At 43.0% G+C, this 20,064-nt stretch overlaps 1 protein-coding gene across 3 annotated transcripts in view; it reads right to left on the reverse strand.

Annotated features, from left to right (window-relative positions):
• Positions 1-2,076: 2,076 nt before the first annotated feature.
• arl15a (ADP-ribosylation factor-like 15a) overlaps positions 2,077-20,064 on the reverse strand; it is a 95,406-nt gene continuing 77,418 nt past the window's right edge. For 2 of the 3 annotated variants that reach the window (XM_086075570.1, XM_086075569.1), the window contains exon 5: positions 11,703-13,916. In XM_086075570.1, coding sequence (XP_085931696.1) covers positions 13,764-13,916 — 153 coding nt within the window. In that variant the 3' untranslated portion in view covers positions 11,703-13,763. Of the gene's footprint in view, positions 2,287-11,702; positions 13,917-20,064 lie in introns of those variants that run through there. The other variant, XR_015094807.1, reaches the window with a different exon arrangement.

Below are 20,064 nucleotides of genomic sequence, written 5' to 3' on the forward strand. Positions count from 1 at the left end.
ATGGCTTTTTCATTTTTCAAACATTCACCTCATTAGCGACTTCCTAATAATTCGCACTTGATTCATGAAGTGTGAGGCGGCTGAAGAGGAACAGATTCGATTAGTACAATCGCAACCTGTTTAAACGATGGGATAAATATATGTGTTGGCCAAACCGGCTGTGTTTTTCTGGCCGACGTTTTGTTTCCATCTGCCTTTGGAGTTTTCTTTCCATAGATGATGGTTCCACCCTCAAGACAACATGGTGAGTTCTTCACACGCTTTATTCCAAAAAGTAGCCTTTTGCATTGTCAATTATGCACCTTTGCATGACAGACAATACAATTGTCAGTCAAATCCATGTCGCCAAACTCGCGTCTGTGGTCTTTAGGCAACACGTCAAACCTCTAAATGGACTTGACAGCGGGAAAGAGGAAAGGGAACATTTAAGATGACGGTTGTTCTGGAGTTACGACAGTCTCGACTCGCAGCTGTGTCGTCATGTGACCCGAGAAGGCAAACTGATGTACTTTTCATTTGTTTTATATTTATGGCCGACAAGTGTTGTTCATACAGATTTAAAAAAAATATATATAAATACCGGTAAGACTGCGTTAGCATAAGTAAGTGATTGATTGACTTGGGTTCCAATTAGTGCTGTCAGAGTTAACTTATTGATTAATCACCCAAAATTATTGCATTAATCATGTTTTAACACAGATGAATCGTACTATTAATTTTGACCGCAGATGATCCTTTATCTTGACAGCGGATGGTTACGCTAAAGGTAGCACGGGTTGTTTGAACAATAAACACACATACATGGATTAAAGTAAAGCATTTAATACATTTTTGTCTATGACATTCAGAATATTTCTTCATGTCAAACTATTGGGACAATTTGTTTTTCATTTTAAATAATGCACGTAATTAACTGATTAGGGGGAAATGAACACTAAAAATTTGAATAAAAAGCGTTTTTTAATTAAGTGATTAATGGTGATTAATGAAAATTCTAAAATGGGATTAATTTGACAGCTCTAGAAGGAATGGATTTATATATTTCATTCAGTGTAGATCATTGCATGCTGTTTGTAACCGTGACATTTCCATGCCGAGACCATTTTAAATGAGCGACATGGCTCAAGTTGAACTTGAGTGGCGTTTTTTGTCATTCACGCCATGAACTGCGTCACACGTTCTGTTTATACCAAACATACATATACAGTGGCACGCCACATACCCACGGACTGCTAACAAAAAGCGTAGCAAAACGCATTTCCGCGGCGATGTGAACGAGCGGCGAAGGGTTTGAAAGAGAGGGGCTTCACACTTGGCGGCGTACTCGCTCCCGGAGCTTGTTTGCGGCCTTTGTGTTCAGTAAACAGTGGTGTTACTCTGCCGCCCGGTCCCACTCTGCGTGACTGCACTGACGTTCGCATACCAGCCGTGGGTGCCTAATTGGTATAAGCCTTCGTTAATTAACGCACTGCATTGCAAATCTTTCACAGCCTTGTGCTCGCTATTTATGTTGTTCTGTCGCCGGGCGCATCAAAGGCACCGATCTGATATGAGTGTAATGGTCCGGTGGGGTCGGCGGGCCGTGAATGATGGCAATGTGTTGCTGTTAGCCTTTGAAATGCGCTCGGTGAGAAGCGGCGCAGGGGGAAAGAAGAAGAAGAAGGAAAAAAAAAAACGCTCTTCGTAAAAGTTGAAAGCGTTATAAGTGCACGAATGTATGCGCAATGAGAGCAGGGATTGTACAACATCCTCATTATGACCGGCTGCTGTTCTACAGCAGATTCAATGTGCACTCGAGGCAGAAATGGAATTTGGTATAGTGGACTCATTAGAACACAAACGTTTGAAGGAAAATGGCTGTCGTCAAAATGGCAAACATGGCAAATGTGCACTGTATATACTTGAGTAAGATTTAAGTTAATCTGTTAAAATATATATTTACTTATACATTTATGTTTCCAGAATTATTATTTACAATTTACATATATATATATATATATATATATATATATATATTTTTTTTTATACGAGTAGCTAAATTGACGTGTTGAATCTGCTGTTCTCATTCACTAGCATTCACCAAAAAGTTTGTTAGCTCCTGATTGGCTCGTGTTGGTCAGCTGATGAGTTGTCAGGAAGTGTTGCCGCTGTAGCTGCGTGTGTGAGTCGTAAACAGCGTCGTTCCAGAAGAAATCCGTCTCCATTCTGCTTTCTCATCTTATGAAGAGTGTTCCATTAACCGACAACGAACCCCAAAAGAGTGCAGTCAAAGTTCAGGTTCAACTTCTGTTAAAAAAAAAAAAAAGGTGCAGACTCAGAAATATACATACATACGGAAAAATGTGTTATTACCCAATGAAATCAGGGTTCAACTTTTTGGCCTTGATCTAAAAACTTGACACAAGACAAAAGATTTTTGTGGGAAAAGACAACTTGACCATCTCAACTTTATTTAGGATTATTTAGAGGCACTTAAAATGATGAAGTGATTTTTGTTGTCTGCAGTGGGACATTTGCTAACATTGACACATCCAAACAAAACAGCTCTTAACTTTATTGACAAAGGTGTACAACAAACCAAAAACTGCGCTACAAAAAAAAAAAAATTCTCATCTGCCACACAAATGCAAAAAATAAATAAATACACATCACGTTGACACTGAAAAACAAATCTTAGACTGACGTTTATTAATCCACATCCACTCTGAGAATGTTCTTGAGTAGCTGATGCGAGCTGACATATTTACAGTTACAACCATGTGTATTGGAGTAAATTGGAACCAGTAGAAAGTATCTGTGGCATGCTGCTTGATTCCCAGCATCTTCAAAAAGAAGGGGGGGGGGGGTAGGACTCGGTTTAGATGGCGCGACATGCCCCCTCTATTTGGGCCCAGGGTTAGGGGAAGGCCCTCTCCTGGGACCGAAGGCATTCGCTGCATTACACACTCATGTTCCGCCATTTATCCGCCTGTGCCACTTTCCCATTCACACCAATATCAGGTTGGATGAGACCCCCAACCCCAACACACCTCACCCCCTTCCAAAAAGATGAAAGATGTGAACTCATTGCAGATGTATAGTTGAAAAGATAGAAAGACTATACACAAAATATATTTATTTAGTTTTATACACACACTAAACACATTTACGCACGCCACTCGCTTTATTTGTTACTATCATTTGAAGATTGCTGTAGAACTGATAGAAAAGAAAAATAGAATTAAACATTACATTTGTAAACACCAAAATGTTCAGGCACTTCATCTAATTTAGTCTAATGAAAGCTTGTGAAGCGCCATAGATGAGCTAACATAAAATAGCATATGTTTAAAAAAAAAAATTGGTTTTCTGTTATTTTACAAATTAATAACCAATCCTAAGTGTTGAAAATGGCTTGAGAGTGAATGGACGCTTCAGCTGTTTGACAAGTGTTGTCTAACTCTTCCTTGCTCTGCAGGAGCCTAGCAGCATTATGCCGCCTCAAGATTAAAATTGTTTTTTTTGTTGTTGTCAATAATAGGTTAGAAACATTTGAGTGGGGTTTGTGTTAAAAATCGATCGCGGTGATCGCTTTTTTTTTGCAGAAGCAAGCTTGTGAGGCTCCACTGTATGTGACCAGTTAGCACGTTGCCCTCGTTGAGCTTCCCAAACGTCGTTTATCCGCCTCGTCCCATCGACGCTAAATGACACGCAAGTCTGGCAGAGTCTGGAAAAGTCATCCATTCAGCGTGCGTGTTTGAAGCGGCCCGGGCCGCGGCGGGCGCGCATGAATTGTCCCCCAAAGAGTTAATTGATGGCGCGGCTCGGAGCGCAAGGGAGGGAAAAGTTCACTCCGCCGCCGTTTGAAGGCGATGCGAGTTGGCAGGGCAGGAGAGGCTGGAAGATGAATGCGGCCAAAGGGGGCTCTGACAGCCTTTCCGCCGCTTGCGCTTCTCTTGGGTGGCCCGATTGGTCTTGGATGTCACTTTTGCTACTTAATCTTGTGTATGTGAAGCAGGCGCGGCGGGAGGGGCCGAGAGGTGGGGCGCAGACGCGCACTGGCGCTGCCGTAAACGCGCTACTTGGTTTGGGTTAGTGGAGGAGGAACGCTCGCTTCTGTACTTAACAGTTTTAGGGCTGTCACTGTCAAATCTTTTTAAAATCGATTATCCTATTGATTATTCAATTGTATTTATTACCCCCCCCCCATAATTTTTATTTTTTTATTCTAATCGGTATTATTTTTGGAGTGGATATAACTTCTCATTACTTATTATCTTCTGTACATATGCATTATTAAACACCAACAAAATTAGCTTAACGATTAGCATCAGTGCGCTAGCGATGAACATTTAAGGTAAACAAACACTAACCACCATTTTGTTTACACATACATCATTATATCTACATGAGTTGAATTGAGTGGCTACAACTACTAATTATTTTCTGTGCATAACCATTATTAAACTCCAAAACAATTAGCCTATGCTAAACGGTTAGCAATCGCGATTAGCATTAGCACGCTAACGATGACCATTTAAGGTAACTACCATTTAAGTTCACAGTAGGGCTGCTCGATTATGAAGAAAATATCAATCACAATTCATTTGGTAATAATTGAAATCACGATTAGGACAATCATTAGTTTTTCTTTGGTACAAAACAAGTAAATGTTTAAACGCAAAAAATATTACGACAAATACATTTCTTTAAAACACTATAATTATGCAAGTTCTTTTGGACCACACAAGATTTATTAAATTAGTTATTGTAAAATATAAAAGGTGCAACTATATACATTTAAACAACTCAAAATGAGTATTAATAATCTTTTATTTTTGTTTACGATTATGCAGATTAATTGCACAGTCCTAGTTTACAGATACATAATTATATCTACATTACACATGAAATCTTTTCTTTTCTTTTCCTTTGAAAATGAGTAAACCTCTTAGCATCAATAACTTCCTGTCCACTGCGTGCATCTGCAAAAAATGTCCGTGTAGAAACATGGACTACGGCGCAAACATGGGAACAGCGGACCTCCGAGGCAGACATTTTCAGTTAACTTATCTTTAAAGTCAATTTATTCAGCTTGGACATACCCACGTATTCTTATTATTTTTTAATGTAAAAAACATTAGGGCCGCGTATCGATTCCGATTTCCAAAATTGATTCGATTCGATTCACAAGAGCCCAATTTTGAGTGGTGGTTAAGAATCTCCATTTCTTTTCTTCTCGGGTCTTTGTGCCGCTAATCCCATTAGGATGTTTAGACTCCGTCCTGAGCACAACAGTAAACATGTGATCATCATGTGATCTAAACACCGGAAACATTTCACACGTGTGCATGTGCGTGTTCGATGGCTTTATCACACCTTGACCTTGAATGTTTTTTTGGGTTTTTTTTACCTACGAAACGTGTTCTTGGAGCTTTCCACAACTTTTTTTCTTCTCCAGCCAAGCTAAACCTGTGTCTTCCATGACCCGTGTGAACTTTAACCCTAATCTCCAACCACCTTAACCGCTATTTCTGGACGCGGCTCCCGGCTTATTGGCCGCCGCCACAAAGCTGACTCACGGCCACCTTCGCTTCTCCGCGGCTGCTCGTCTGACTTTGCAGTTTTGCGCCGTGAGTCGCGCCGCCCGCTCGTCGGCGATCGTACGGCACGCAGGTGTTCTTTCTCAGCGCGCTCGGCCGTGTTTACGCGATTGTCCCCCACCAAAGACGCGCTGTTTTTGTTTTTCTTCTTCTCTCATTTGTATTGTGGAGACGTCCAAGCTGCCCACAGTGTGTCGTCAGCCGTAAACTGTTTGGATTCGATGAGCTAATCCACCTACGGCGTTTAGCCTACCGCCACGCGGCCAAGTCGTTTGGCAAAAGGCTGCGTTTATAAGGATTCATTTGGGCAGTGTGGTGTGCTAGTGGTCGGCACTTCTGCCTCTCAGTTCCCGAGTTCTGGGTTCAAATCTGAACTCTGGCCTTCTGTCTGCATGACTCGAATACCAAAACAAAGAGAATTCCACTTTGTATATTTAACAGCTTAAGCTACTGGCTCAATGCTAACACTAAATAGAATCTGTGTCGCGACCACGCTACAACACCTTTAGTTTCAAGCAATTTACTCAACACAAACAGTGCAGACAGACAATATAACAGTACACTCATATATTCTTTATCCTCTGCAAAGAATGACCAAGCTTAGATGACCCTAATGAAGAGCATAATAAAAAAAAATGGATGGAAGAAGAGGAAACTTTATTTGCCTGTCTTGTTTGTTCTAATACATGCATATAAGTTTATTTTACAAGATTTAATTTTTTCATCAAGAATCATTGATTTGAAAAAAAAGAAAAGAAAACCTTTATAATTGTCTAGAATAGAATGTTATTGACATATTTCCTAAAACAACAACAACTAATAAAGACCTAACCCTCAAATAGATGCGTTAGCGCATGACTATGTAGCAAAAATAGCTTTTGTAACACACCCTGACCCTCAAGAGATGCCCGGTATTCTCTGCAGTTAAGTAAATGGAGCTTTTGATGAGTTCACTCCTGCTTTGTTTGGTGGCTTGTAAAAAGTCACAGTCTGGTAGGCAGCAGCAGGACGGGGACTCCCGAGTCTAGACTGCTCGAGACGGCCATGTTAGGGTCACGCTCATAAAAGCCCCCCCCCCCCCCCCCGCGCGCCCCCCTCCCGCTCCGCTCGGACACAAAATCACCTGCCCACATGCTCCTGGGCTTCATCCGCTCTCCTCGTGTCTTGACGCACGCAAGATCAAATACGGGACGGCGAGCGATTTTTGGATCCTTGGTGTGTTTTGATGAGATGCCGGGGGAACCGTTTGAATTTGTGTGACGGGGCCTTTGGGCAACACGGTGAATTAGCGGTTAGCATGCCTGCCTCACAGTGACGGGGTTCCGGGTTCAAACCTTGGCTAGGTTTTTGCCATCAATTGTCCACAGGTGTGAAGATGAGTGTGGAATGGCGTAGACTCCGAAGGAGGGCATATGGTACGAAAGATGCATTTAGAATTTGAGAATGTTGCGGTCCATTTTGTAGAGGAAAATGTCGTGGTTGCCGTTAATTGACCTTTTGAAGGAATGCGCCACCCTCGATTTGACGGACGTTTGCTTTTAGCGACGGACGGGTGCAAGGTGATAGCTGGGGGGGGGGGGGGGGGGGGGTAAACTGCCGTTCCCCCCGTGCCTCAGACAACAAAGAAAGTGAGTGATGTTTGTCTGAAAAGCAAAAGGGTCGCTCTCCCTGCTCTTGTTTTGATGTGGCGAGGGGGGGGGGGGTTAAAGGGGGCCCACCTGGGATGCAGGTCTCCATCAGCACCCGGACCACGCGGAGGGGAAGAGAAACAGCACGCACACACATTTAGACAGCAGGCAAACAACACCAGCGACAAGCCAGGCGGGAAAAACACCACGAGGTGTTCAAGTGGCCTCGGATAAACGCGCGCCGTAGGGGGAACTTGTTCGCCGCGCTGATGGAGTTTGAATGTTTGGATGATGGCGCGAGAGTCTTCCTTGACAAAAAAACGTTGGTGCAAATTGTGATAGAAGTGCAGACAGAGGACTTGATTGAGACTTTGTCCTTTTGATCCCATTTGTTTGTTACTCCACAATCAAAGATGGTACAATCATGTCAGCTGACTGTCATCCAGAAAGTCTTCTGCTAACTAACTAACTAAAACAGATTTGTCTAAATCCCACAACCAAGTCGTGCAACTGTGTCACCTGACCGTGATCCAGAAAGTAGCCCACTAATTAAATAACTATCTAAAACATAGTTTTAAAATCCCACAATCAAAACTGGTACAGTTGTCACCTGACCGTTCAATCATGTCACCTGACGTGGTCCACAATGTAGCCGAATAACTAACAAACTAGCTGACTAACTAGCTGACTAACTAACTAACTAGCTTCTTTGTTGTTGTTTTTAAATCTCACAATCAAACATGGTCAGAAAGTGTCATCTGACTGTGAACCCAAAATTAACTTTTTTTCCACAAAGTAGCCAACTAACTAACTAGCATTTTTTAAATCCCACAATCAAAAGTGATTCGAACGTGTCACCTGACTGTGATCCCCAAAGTAGTCGACTAACTAGCATTTTTAAAATCCCACAATCAAAAGTGGTCCGAACGTGTCACCTAACTGATAACTAAAGTAGTCAACTAACTAACTTTTTAACTAACTAACTATTTTAAAATCCCACAATCAAAAGTGGTCCGAATGTGTCACCTGACTGTGATAACTTAAGTAGTCAACTAACTTTTTAACTAACTAACTCTTAAAATCCCACAATCAAAAGTGGTCCGAACGTGTCACCTGACTGTGATAACTTAAGTAGTCAACTAACTTACCAGCATTTTTAAATCCTACAATCAAAAGTGGTCCGAACGTGTCACCTGACTGTGAAAACTTAAGTAGTCAACTAACTTACCAGCATTTTTAAATCCTACAATCAAAAGTGGTCCGAACGTGTCACCTGACTGTGATAACTTAAGTAGTCAACTAACTTACTAACTTACCAGCATTTTTAAATCCTACAATCAAAAGTGGTCCGAACGTGTCACCTGAATGTGACCCCCAAAGTAGCCAACTAACTAACTGTTGATCATATTTAACTTTAATTCCACTTTTACCAAAGTCTAACAGAAGATCAATGTATGACACATGGCCATCATCTTTGACTGTCATGTCCACGAAGTGATGATGTCGATGGGCAGACGTTTCATTTCTCCAAACGTTTGACCCTCTTGACTCCCCTGTTGTTCTCCTCGACAAAATATTTGGTGGGAGGAGCTAAAAACAACAACAGAGGAACAAAGAGGTGTAGCAAATCAAGACAATAAATTCGGCCACCCCCCCCCCCCCCCTCTTTTTGCCTTTACACAGGTCGGAACAGTCCCCCCTCCCCACCATCAAACGTGGTCCGATCTGTCACCTTGCCGTGTTCCAGGAAGTAGCATGCTAACTAACGCTGACTGGAATGACACTCCCACCCATTCCTATTTTAGTCATGATGCGAAAAGATTATCCTGAGCGATTATCCTGTGGTTGGTGGGGGGTGGGGGGGGGGAAGCGTGACAACCATTGTAAATATTAAAAATGTGTGTACTTGCAGACTTTGACACGGAAGTGTGTTATGTTGTAAAATAAATGAGTTTGCATTTTTAAACATAACAAGTCCCGCGTACACCGATGAGTGCTGATTAATGGTTAATCTCCGCCTTTGACTTGTAAGTACCGACCGACTGTTCGTTCAAAATGTCAAGCGGTTCGACACCAAATAAGGTGCAAGGCGGCTTTTATGCATGCGCGTACTGTAAACAAAAGCCTCTCGAGACAATATGACTTGTGTGAAGCAGTTCAAAGTTCAACTCATTAAGAGTCAATCAGGCATTAATGACTTTTACAGCTCAGAGCGGCGAGATCGCACAAAGATCACGCAGAGGACAGGACGCCTCTGAAGAACTCGAACCCAAGCACAAGATGCACGTCTCAATACTTTTGTCTATACAGTGACGAATAACCCTCGCTGTGAGGGTCCCGGGAAAGCGGAGTGTTCAGCGTGGAGCATCATCATCATCATCAACAGTGGGAGGCAGAGCAGGGGTACGAGGCCCAGATGGATGTCAGGGTAACATCTGCTATCAGCGCAAACACACTTGATGGAAGAAGACAGGGAAGATCGCGGGTAGGCATTCTTCGCCGGGTTTAAAAAAACACGCCTGCTTGTGTTTGTCTTGTAAACACACATTTGCATGTGACAAACTCACAGGGTTCATTGAGGGGAGAGTTTACAGGACAGAAAGAAAAAATAAATCGTAATTCCAAATCAATCCGGCGGAACGTGTGGGTGATGAGGATAAATCCTTAATAGGTGGAGAAGCCACGAATAAGGGGACACATGATCTCACAGGTTTGTATAAAATGTTCCACCTGTTTTTTGAGTATGGTCATGTGACGGTCACAAACTGAGCTGCCATTGGTTATTATTTGACTTCATTTTTAGTGGACAGCAGGTAGCAAAATGGCCGCTGCCTGAGATGGATAAAAACGGGTAAATTTTGCTGCTGAATTCATGTTACACAATCACAATATTCATCAGGAGTACAAAAGAAAAGTCACATGTCACAAAACAGAAAGATACCCAAAAGTGACTAAAGTCTCCTCTGGTGTGACCGAAGGGGAAGCGGAGCGAGAGGGGAGGGCGATTAAAAAAAAAAGAAAAAAAAGAAGAAGAAGAGGGTTTTTGTCCGGGGAGGGCAGCGTCTTCCCGAGGTGCTGTCCTGCGCAGCAGACTGAAGAGAAGCACGTCTGGCCCAGAGGCACACACTGGAAAACAGGATCAAAGGGTCGCCGCGGCAACCTGCGTAACACACATTGTGCTCACCACCAGGAGCTCACAGTCGATTTATCGCCTGTAGCGTCTCGCTTGCTTGCTTGAATGTCCACACCTTGCCTTTGGACTGAAGGCTATATGGGTCGTTCGGGAATTGGAGGACACTTTCTACCCATGCACAATATACAGAAACATGTGAGCTACTCTCGTCCCCAGAGTAAATTTGACTCCATTTTGAGTGGGACCAAATAAACTCAGTTTTAGAGTAATATTTACACTTGGAAGAGAGTAAAATAAAGAATTGACAAAAAAGTCACTGAAGGGTTGAGGAACCTTCAGGTCGGGGGACGGCCGCAGTACCACCTGAGCTACGCCACTTCTACTGTTTGCTTAGCTCCAAGATGTTTTTAGTCTCGGAGTTATGAAGATTCGAGCTGACGCGAGCGATATACTTACTACAGTAACACACAGCGGGATCTCTGTTGCTCGGGGCGTCGATCGGCTGCCTCCCAAGCTGAAGGTCGTTAGTTCGTTCCTCAAACCATTGAGTGACTTTTATTTATTTATTTTTCATTTCTTTATTTTACACTCTTTCAAGTATAAATATTACTCTCAAACTGAGTCTATTTGGTCCCACTCTAAATAGAGTCAAATGTACCCGATAGAATTTACTGTGTAGTGAAAATGTTACAGCAGTTCTTCATTTACGCTGTGCGCAAGGTATAATTTTATTAGTTTTTCATGAATCTACAGATTTCGGCTTACACTTTCTTTTGTTGCACTCTAACGTGTAAGTAAATTTGTGTCAATAAAAAGTGTTGCAATTTCCTTGACTGTGAGTGGAGTATGTCAAACCGCAAACTTTGAAAACTGCTCTTGTAAAGTAAAATATTAATTTGTGTTGTGTTGAGGTCATTTTTCTGCCACATTTGTAAGACGGTGACAACTTAGCACATTTTGCTTTTCATATTAAGAGCTATCTAATCTTTAACATGAAGTAACTTGTGAATTTCTGCACATTTTTAAAATTGTCAAATACAACTTGACCCCAGTCTCCACAAATATATGCATTATTATTAAATTCTATTATTACTGCTAAATTTTGACGTGGACGTGTGTGCTGCTTTGCGACCAGTACAGGCTTTCCAAGTGATTTTCATTAAACGCGCGTTTAAAATTTTTTTTGCGGCATTAAAGAAACTAAATTAACTAAAAATTAACACACTCATTTTGACACCCCTAGTATTTAAATTTGTTTTCAGATGTCAACTGCTTAAAGGTTAACGCCACCTCCACACAGATGCTATTTAAACGCTGCGGTTGTCGTTCCATATAGTGCAAAGATACAGCATACAACAGTTGAGATTTTTACAAATTTAATAGACGTAGACAAACAGAAAAAGACTAAAGAAGTAAAGATGAAAAAGACTGAAAGTTGTTGTGTTGTTTGTCGATGTTGCCGACGAGATGGCAGGTACATGGACGACGTGAAGGTCCGAGCAAAACAGAACACAAATACACTTGGGTGTGTACATTGGGGGGGGGGGGGTCGTCTAGGTCGGTCTGGGCCAGAGGGGGGGGGGGGGGGGGGGCTCTCCACAGACAGTTGGAAGGCATTAGGGTGTCAGACCGGGACTTGTCACATGCAGCTGTTGCTGCGGCTGATTGATTGACTTTGCATTGGGCCGCCATGGCAGCAGACTGCGTGCGTGCGTGCGTGCGCGCGTGCGTCCGGCGCGGATTAGGACAAATACCACAACAAAAACAACAACAAGTGACCCGGGAGACGAAAACACTCAAGTAAAAAACATCGAGTGCGTTTGTCAATACATCCAGCTTGCGCAATTATTCTACGAAAAAGGACAGGCACACTAAAAAGGACAAGAAAGGTTATAAAAATGATTAACAGATTTTTGGAGGGGGAAAACAGTTGCAATATTATGTGAATCAAGTCAGTGTCAGAATTCATTTTTTTAATCCAAATGTAATGACCCGAGTCTCGTAATTAAAAGAAGTTCTAGCAATATATGAAAAAAATAATTTCATACTGTAGGTATTAAGTTGGAATATTACACAAATAGCTTGTTCCCAATCTTATACTTGTAAAACGTTACACATTTATGCTTGGCATATTTTGTTTTTTCCATTAAACGAAACTTTATTGTCATAAAATGATGACTTCACTTTGCCTGTTAGGTCCAACATCATTTTTGCAGAACCTTTTCCTCATAATATTATTCTCGTAATATTGACTTTAATCTTGCAACTTTGCCAACTTGTGCTTTCTCACCATCTTAATTAAATGTTATTCTTGTAAAATGCTGACTTTTTCTCTTCTAATATTACAACTTAATGCTTGAGTAAAATTTCATTTTTTATTCCGTCTTAATACAACTTGATTATTGACTTTCAAAGATGACAAGCTAACGTTCCCTTGTTCTGTTTCGACGAAACTTTTTTCCCTCAATTTTTTTTTTCTTTTTACAACTTTATCCTCATATTTCAAATGTATTCTTGTGAAGTTGTAACATTTCCTAATTTTAAGAAAAATATCTTAACAAAATAAGGAAATTATAAATGACATTTTTGTTGTCGTACTAGTGTGTATGCTGTTCATTCCTATTAATTACAACTTTTTCATGACTTTATTCTCATAATATTGCAACTTGATACAACAACAACAAAAATACAATAATATTTTTATTTATCTCAACTATTGTGACGCCCCTCCCCCTTTATAAAATTCCAGCTTTATTCTGCTACTTTTTGTGGGATCTATTTTCTCTTTTTAGTGCGCCCCAAATACTCGTGTATTGGTCATTGGCTTGAGAAGTGAACTCAAACTCCTTTAAGTGATGTGAAATGTATTTAAAAAACAATTTTTTTACACCAGATAAAGCGTGACATGTTTGTGCATTGCTAAAAGCATTGAAGACGTATTGCGCCTGCGTGATTTGCAGCACGACTGCGATCGGCGTGCCGTTGGCGTGGTAACGACAGTCGACTCCATGGGATCGCGCTTGCAAGGCTCAGGTTCGATATGACGTCACACGCTAATATGGAGGCTTGTGTACATGACACATTTGACACACGTACAGCGGAAACAACATCGACGCTTCCCACTCGGACATCCTGAAAAGTAATTAGCGGAAGAGTTCAACAGGCAACCTGGCCTCCACTTTGTGTGTGCGCATGTGTGTGTGTGTGTGTGTGTGAGCAAGGGTGCGAGCTAGAGATTACAAAGCCCACCTCGACACACGGTGCAGGAGGAGCATCATAACAACGAGGTTCTACGTGGTTCTGAAGGCCCCTGGAAGGTTGTCCTGAAGTAGGGGGGCGTGGATCCATCGGCGCGCGCGCCAGCGGGACTTTTCCGCGTCATCGTCCGGCGTTCGTGTCTCTCGGCGCTAACTCGCGCCGTCATATCCTGGCGCCCTGCGCGTCTTTGTCCTCCAGCAGAATGATGAACTGGGCGAAGCTTTCCTTCACGCCGTCCATTTGGTCCGTGCTGCTGCCCTCCAGGATCCAGCGCTTGCCCCGAGCCAGCGGCTCCAGCTCAAAGTACTTCTTCACCTGCACACAGAAACGCACAATATATTACATGGGGCTTTGAGATACGAGTTTAACTCATTTGCTCCCAAAAACGTATAAACGCGTTTTATTTTAAATATTGCTATAATCCCCAAAACGTATTTATACGTTTTTTTTAATGCTAGCTCATACAGAAGGCCTTGATGCATCCTCTGACCTGAAGAGGTCGCTTAAAGTAGAGTATAAGAGATCAAACAGGGCCATGTTGCAACAAGCTCTTTTCCCCTAGCGTTTTCAACAGGTTTGTGAATAATGATGCAACTTGGCTATATTCTAATGCTAATTGCTGCAAAACGGAAACAGATACAAATACATATATTTGTTTTCCTGACGAAAAAAGAGATTCTAATCTTTCTTTTGGTAGGTTCCATGTTTTTATAGCAACAGAACACAATATTCTGTGGGCTGTGCAAAATCAGTGAAAATCCAGTAAAACAGCCGGGAGCGAAGGGGGTTGCTTCAGTGAAAATGGCTGGGAGTGAATGACCATGCTCCAAACTCAAATCTCAGATCATCCTTCCCCATTGAAATGAATGGAAATGCCGTTATTCTGTTCCATTGCAAGGATGCTCAAATGCCACTTCAAAAACATTGGCTGTAAATTCAAGTGTTTATGACAGCCACAGTTTGACCCCGCAACTGATGATTTCCAGTCGATCCTATGGGACCATCGCTTTTGAAATGGGAACAAATTGGAAGTTGTTCACAAGTCCGCACATGTTCCCGCGCAAGCACGCCCAAGCGGGTGATTTGAGGAGCGACGGCAGATGAAAAAGGAAGCAATCAATGCAATTCTTTGGCCGCCGCTGTTGTTTTTGAGACGAGCGTCTTGAGGTCAGCTGGCAAGGACGGCGATATGAAATGAGGAACAGCAAACAGGTGCAGTTGACACATCATCAATTCAATGTTAGTTTTTTTAAAATTATTATCTGTTTTATATCTTGCCAGTTTTAGTCTGCATATGAATAACGCACACAATCATTGGCAATTTGCACTATTATTAAAAGCAAAGACTGGAAATAAATGCACATATTTCAAATTGTTTCCCACAACATGCAAAGACTGAATTTATGTTTTTCAAATTTTATTTTGGACATTTTTCATGCTTGTGATCACTAGCAGGTCCTTCTAACTCCCTTCAAGCCAAAGCGATCCGCGGACGGGGCGGTGAACCCCCCCGTGAAGTGAAATTGTTTATTCCTGCAGCGTGTTGTGCTGTCACGCTGTGCCATGGTGTGCGGCATGCCCAGGATGGGGGAGACGGGGGCGGGGTCTTGCGCCTGCTCAAATGCAACCAGCCATGCCAGCGAGCGGGAGAGGGAGCGCCGTCTCCGCCCCCCCTGAGCCGAGTCTCTGTCCGGGTGTAATGTGAGTTTAATGACAGATTAAGTCACCTCGGCCGCGTTTGGCCCGGGGGCCCGGATAGAAAGCCGAGCGGACCCAAACAGTGTTAACAAATCCGTCTGGGTAACATGAGCCGCCTCGGCGCAGGCAGTAGCCCCGGACCGAGACTGCAGACGATGCGGCTGGCTGCCTGTCTGGCTGCCTGTCTTGCTGCCTGTCTTGCTGCCTGTCTGGCTGCCTGTCTTGCTGCCTGTCTTGCCTGTACCAAGGCCCTCTTCTGGAAGATTGTGAGCCCTGCACTGGCTGACAGTCAAAAGGCCTGCAGTGTGTGTGTGCGTGCGTGCGTGGAGACAGGCTCAAGCCTCGCTCGCTCTTCCACAATTCACAAAAGGGCAGTTGCCTTCTTTAGCATTGGCAGACGACATCGCTGGTCAATCACACGAGTTGAATTATGTTCTGCCAGTACAGTAAGAACATGAGAGCAAAGATTAGGCAGTAAAGGTCTTTTATAGATACTGCTCTTATTATGACCTATGACCCTGCGCTGGTTGCTTTTCTGGACAAAAAACAAAAAAAAACTTCTCAAGCACCATTTGTTCACCAAATAATTCATTAATACGTGCACAGTCATTTTTGGCTGGAATACTTGAATATTCATTATATCACTCCTGAAGTTGATGCTAATTTCCTGTTAGCATTTCAATGGGACATTACATTGACTTTAGCATTCGCGCTAGAGATGCTTTAAAAACAAACAACGCTTTGTATTTAAATATACAATGTGTGTAACTCTTTTTGTTGTGTTTAGTTTTTAGTTTTCAGTAAACTCCACCTGGGATGTCAGCTACAAATGCTACATGCTGCTACGCAGGGTACTTTCACCTTGGGAACTTGTAAGCGCACTGCGCCGTTCTACAAATAAATACATTTTCTTCTATTATAACATTTTAAAGGGCAAGTCAACCATAAACATTTCTTGACAATAATATGTTATATGTGACCTCATTAGTCTTTAAACATTGTGGAATATGCCTCATGAAGCAAAATCCAGCCATTTTTATCCATCTCAGGGGGCGGCCATTTTGCCAGTCGCTTGCTGTCGACTGAAGATGACATCACAGCTCACCTGTTTTCTGAAGCTGAGCTGTGATTGGTTGTTACCTGAGACCTGAGCAACAATGACAGCAAGTGGCAAAATGGCCGCACCCTGAGATTGATAACAACGGCTGGATTTTGTTTCATAACTCATATTCCACTAACATAATATAAACCAGAATACCATATTTAGACGAGTGGGGCTGCATAGAAGTTGAACATATTATTTAAATTTTTTGGGGAGGGGTTTGACTGAGATAAGTCAGAATTGAACTTATGATGAAAGGATTGTGATGCTATGGCCACAAATTCTTCTCCAGCGTCCTTGAATGGGTCTCGACAGGCCTTTGTCTGAGACGGTTCTGGTGATCAGCTCAATCAATCAATCCAGAGGTTTTAGCCGCGGCAACAACAGGTGGAGCTTTGGCCTCCAAACCGCTTTAGCGTTATGAGGCTGAAGGAACCCTGTGACCTAATGGCTGGGCGCATCCACGCCGGCTCGCCAACAGCGCGGCCCGAACCCGTTTCTTTAAGATTAAGTCCTCCTAAGCGCACTTATGCTTGCTTAAGGAATTGCGTGAGGCAGCGGGAAGGGTAAGCCACAAGCACGCCGTTGCCAGATGGCTCCGAGAATGGCCGTTGGGTCATCCAGTCTAGTGTCTTCTAGGTCATACACACCCACCTTATACATAAGAGAAAGCGGCTTACGCGTACGCGCGCAAGGACGGGCGTCAAAAACAAAATATAGAATCACCTGCATCGGTTGCATTTTGGGTCGGTGGAATCCAGCCGGGCTCAGAAGAGCGCAACGGAAAGTGAGCTTTGACTTGCGCTTGATGCACGGCGCGCTCTTACACCACATTTGTTCTGAGACAAACACCAACCAAAACAAAAGTATTGACATTTATAACTAGCAATTGCACTTATACATTGAACGTACGCCAAGGGACCGTATTTGGCAAGAGCTAGCAAACAGACGGCCCGCGCTTCACGATAAAACGGTAGGACGATATGAAACTGCCACATTCCCCAAAAGTGTTTTTCTTACAATTATTTACTGCAATTACAAATTTACAGCTAGGTGTTGAATGACTTCTTATTATATATATATATATTTTTTTTTGTCGCACTCTCCCCCGCCCTCGGAGGAAGAGAACCGCGAGCATATGCTTACTTGAGAAAATTGCTAATTGGATGTTTCTATGTTCAACTGCTGCTTGTCTTGCTTTTATCGTCTAAAACAGACGCGACAGTCGATCGTTTGTCTTTAAGGCTGTCCCTCAACTAGCGTTAGTGTGCATTTCTTATATTTGAGGACAGTCTTGCCTATTTTGCAAGCGACCATAATACCCGTCGAAATATTTCCAGACAGTTGAGGCACCACTGCTAGTTTGCTGCGCCGACCGACCACCTGCTGATTTCAGCGACGCATCTGTGCTGTTAAATGTGATTGGCAACGAATCAACTTCAAGCTATAATCGTCACTGCGGAGTGCTAAAGCAAAGTGTCAATTAGTCTGTTCAAGCTCTATTTACTAGGCTCGTGAGACTTATATATGAATGGACTAACAATTGCTCCATCGTGGCTGAAGCCAGCCATCTTGCGATGCCATTGTTATTGACAATTTCTGTTCGGGTTTTGCTGAAAACAGTTATCGGTGCGCCTTCGATCCCTGTTTATTTCGACCATTCAGAGTATATGATCTCAATATTGTGAATTGTGACTCACAGAGAGGCCTGATTGACCTCGGGCTTTGCTTTCATTACATTGTAGATGGTACTGCATCTTCATATTGCACTTCTCTCAGACTTAATGGTACAACCGCATGCTACACATTGTAGCATTTTTGCCGTAGAGACAGAAAATAACCTGAAAACACCAAATCAATGCATTCAAGTTGGGCAAGCTTATTAAGTGGTGAGTAAAAATGGCCGCCAGTGGCTTCACGTCTCGCTACGCGCCATTGTCGGTACATTTATAGAACTCCGTGACTACGGCGCGTTCCCATTATATACAAATTCAAGCTACATTCACTTCACGTTCAAACACATACTTGTCCTCGACTCACTACAAACGCGAGATGCGAGGCAACACTGGCCGAGTGTGCGCAGGAAGTCGCTGTACAGTTGGTCAGCTGTGCATAAGCTGCAACCCTGGCACATGGAGTTGCGGCAGCTTAGAGCACCGATGGCCACGCATGGCACCCGGGCTTCTCGGTGGCCCGTGCCAGGAACGCTACATGTGATGCTCGCTAGTAGACTCGTGTCAAGTGAAGAGGATATCCTGTCAGGATAAATAGGCTTGGCTGCCCGCCTTGTGCCAGTCGGTGCCTCCTGGCCACATAGGCACGCGATGGAAGCAGACCGCAAGAGCGAGACTGACTCGGAAAGAGAAACCAGTGCCTTTTGCATCAATGGTGCTATTGGATGTAAAATGATTGTCGTTCTTATCAATGGCAGCATCTCCTCTAATTAGTGTCTTTCTCATGGGTGTCATTGCAGGACCAAAAGGCGAAAGTAGACTAAATGAACATGAATGGGATTTTTCCGATAAGGCAAGCTACTTTGTTTGAGCTATCTTATGATACGCTCACATATTTGGGAATTCAAGTCAAGCGTTCTTGCAGGAGGATAAGAGCAATGCCAGATGGAGCACATGTCGGTCTGCAAGACGCACTCCTGCAGCAGATCCGTATCGAAGAATAACCTTTAATGGCCCGCGCCGTAAACTCTGGATTTCTTATGTAGGACAGCTATTCTTTGTTGAGTCTGGCTATTGCATTTATTTGCCCGAGGTCCCTGAAGTCTGAGAAACAAATCTAAATTAAATTCAATAATATTGAATAATACTAATATTACTCTTCCTGTTTAAGTAATAGGATCATAAAAAAGGAAGAACAGGAAATGTTCACTTGAGAACATTTTGCCTTTTAGCCTTTGGTGAAGAAAAAAAAAAAAGCCCAAAAGACGAGAGAAGCTGATAAAAAAAAAGGCTGACTCAAAGCGATATGCTATCCTTCAGACGCTAACTTTCCTGCAGGCAACATCAAAACTGCTCTGTCGAGCAAGGGGAGCTTTACTCAATAAACTCATTGGAGAGCCGACTTGATTTCAGCCTTGAGGTTTTCATTTGGGCAACCTTCAGCGGGGGCTCTGTTCAACAAAAATAACATCCTTTGTTCAAACGCTCCTTCGGATCATGTGGTGCAGAAGAGACCTATAGGGAGGACGGGAAAACGCTGCCAGAGCGCATCTTTAAACACCGTATTCTTTTGATTTCGTCAAAACGTCGTAAACGGAACAGGCGTCTTGAAATATGAAGATGTGGGGTCCCTGTCTCTCAGAGGAAGACTTAGGACTTCTATGAACTAGGGAAAGTGGCATACTCAAATATCAAGACAATCAATTACCCCGTCCCTTGACATGTCGGCCCCCGCCAAGATATCAGTCACCTGGAAAGTGGCCCACACTGGCGACTGCGTTGAAATGGCGGCGTAACACGAGATCTACTTACCATATAATAGGTATGGCCTTTGTTTGCTTTTCCGGCTTACCTCAAGAGTCTACAAGACACGAGAACGCCTGCAGGTCTCCACAAGGGGAGTGCTTGGGAGGTCAGTGGAAAAAACAAACATTGCACCACAATCTGCGGGAGGTGTCAAATGAAACAGCCCACTGGCCAGTAAATAAAA

Source organism: Leptonotus elevatus, chromosome 5 (assembly GCF_054856555.1).
Source record: "Leptonotus elevatus isolate MCC_2025b chromosome 5, RoL_Lele_1.0, whole genome shotgun sequence".
Classification (NCBI taxonomy): Eukaryota; Metazoa; Chordata; class Actinopteri; order Syngnathiformes; family Syngnathidae; genus Leptonotus; species Leptonotus elevatus.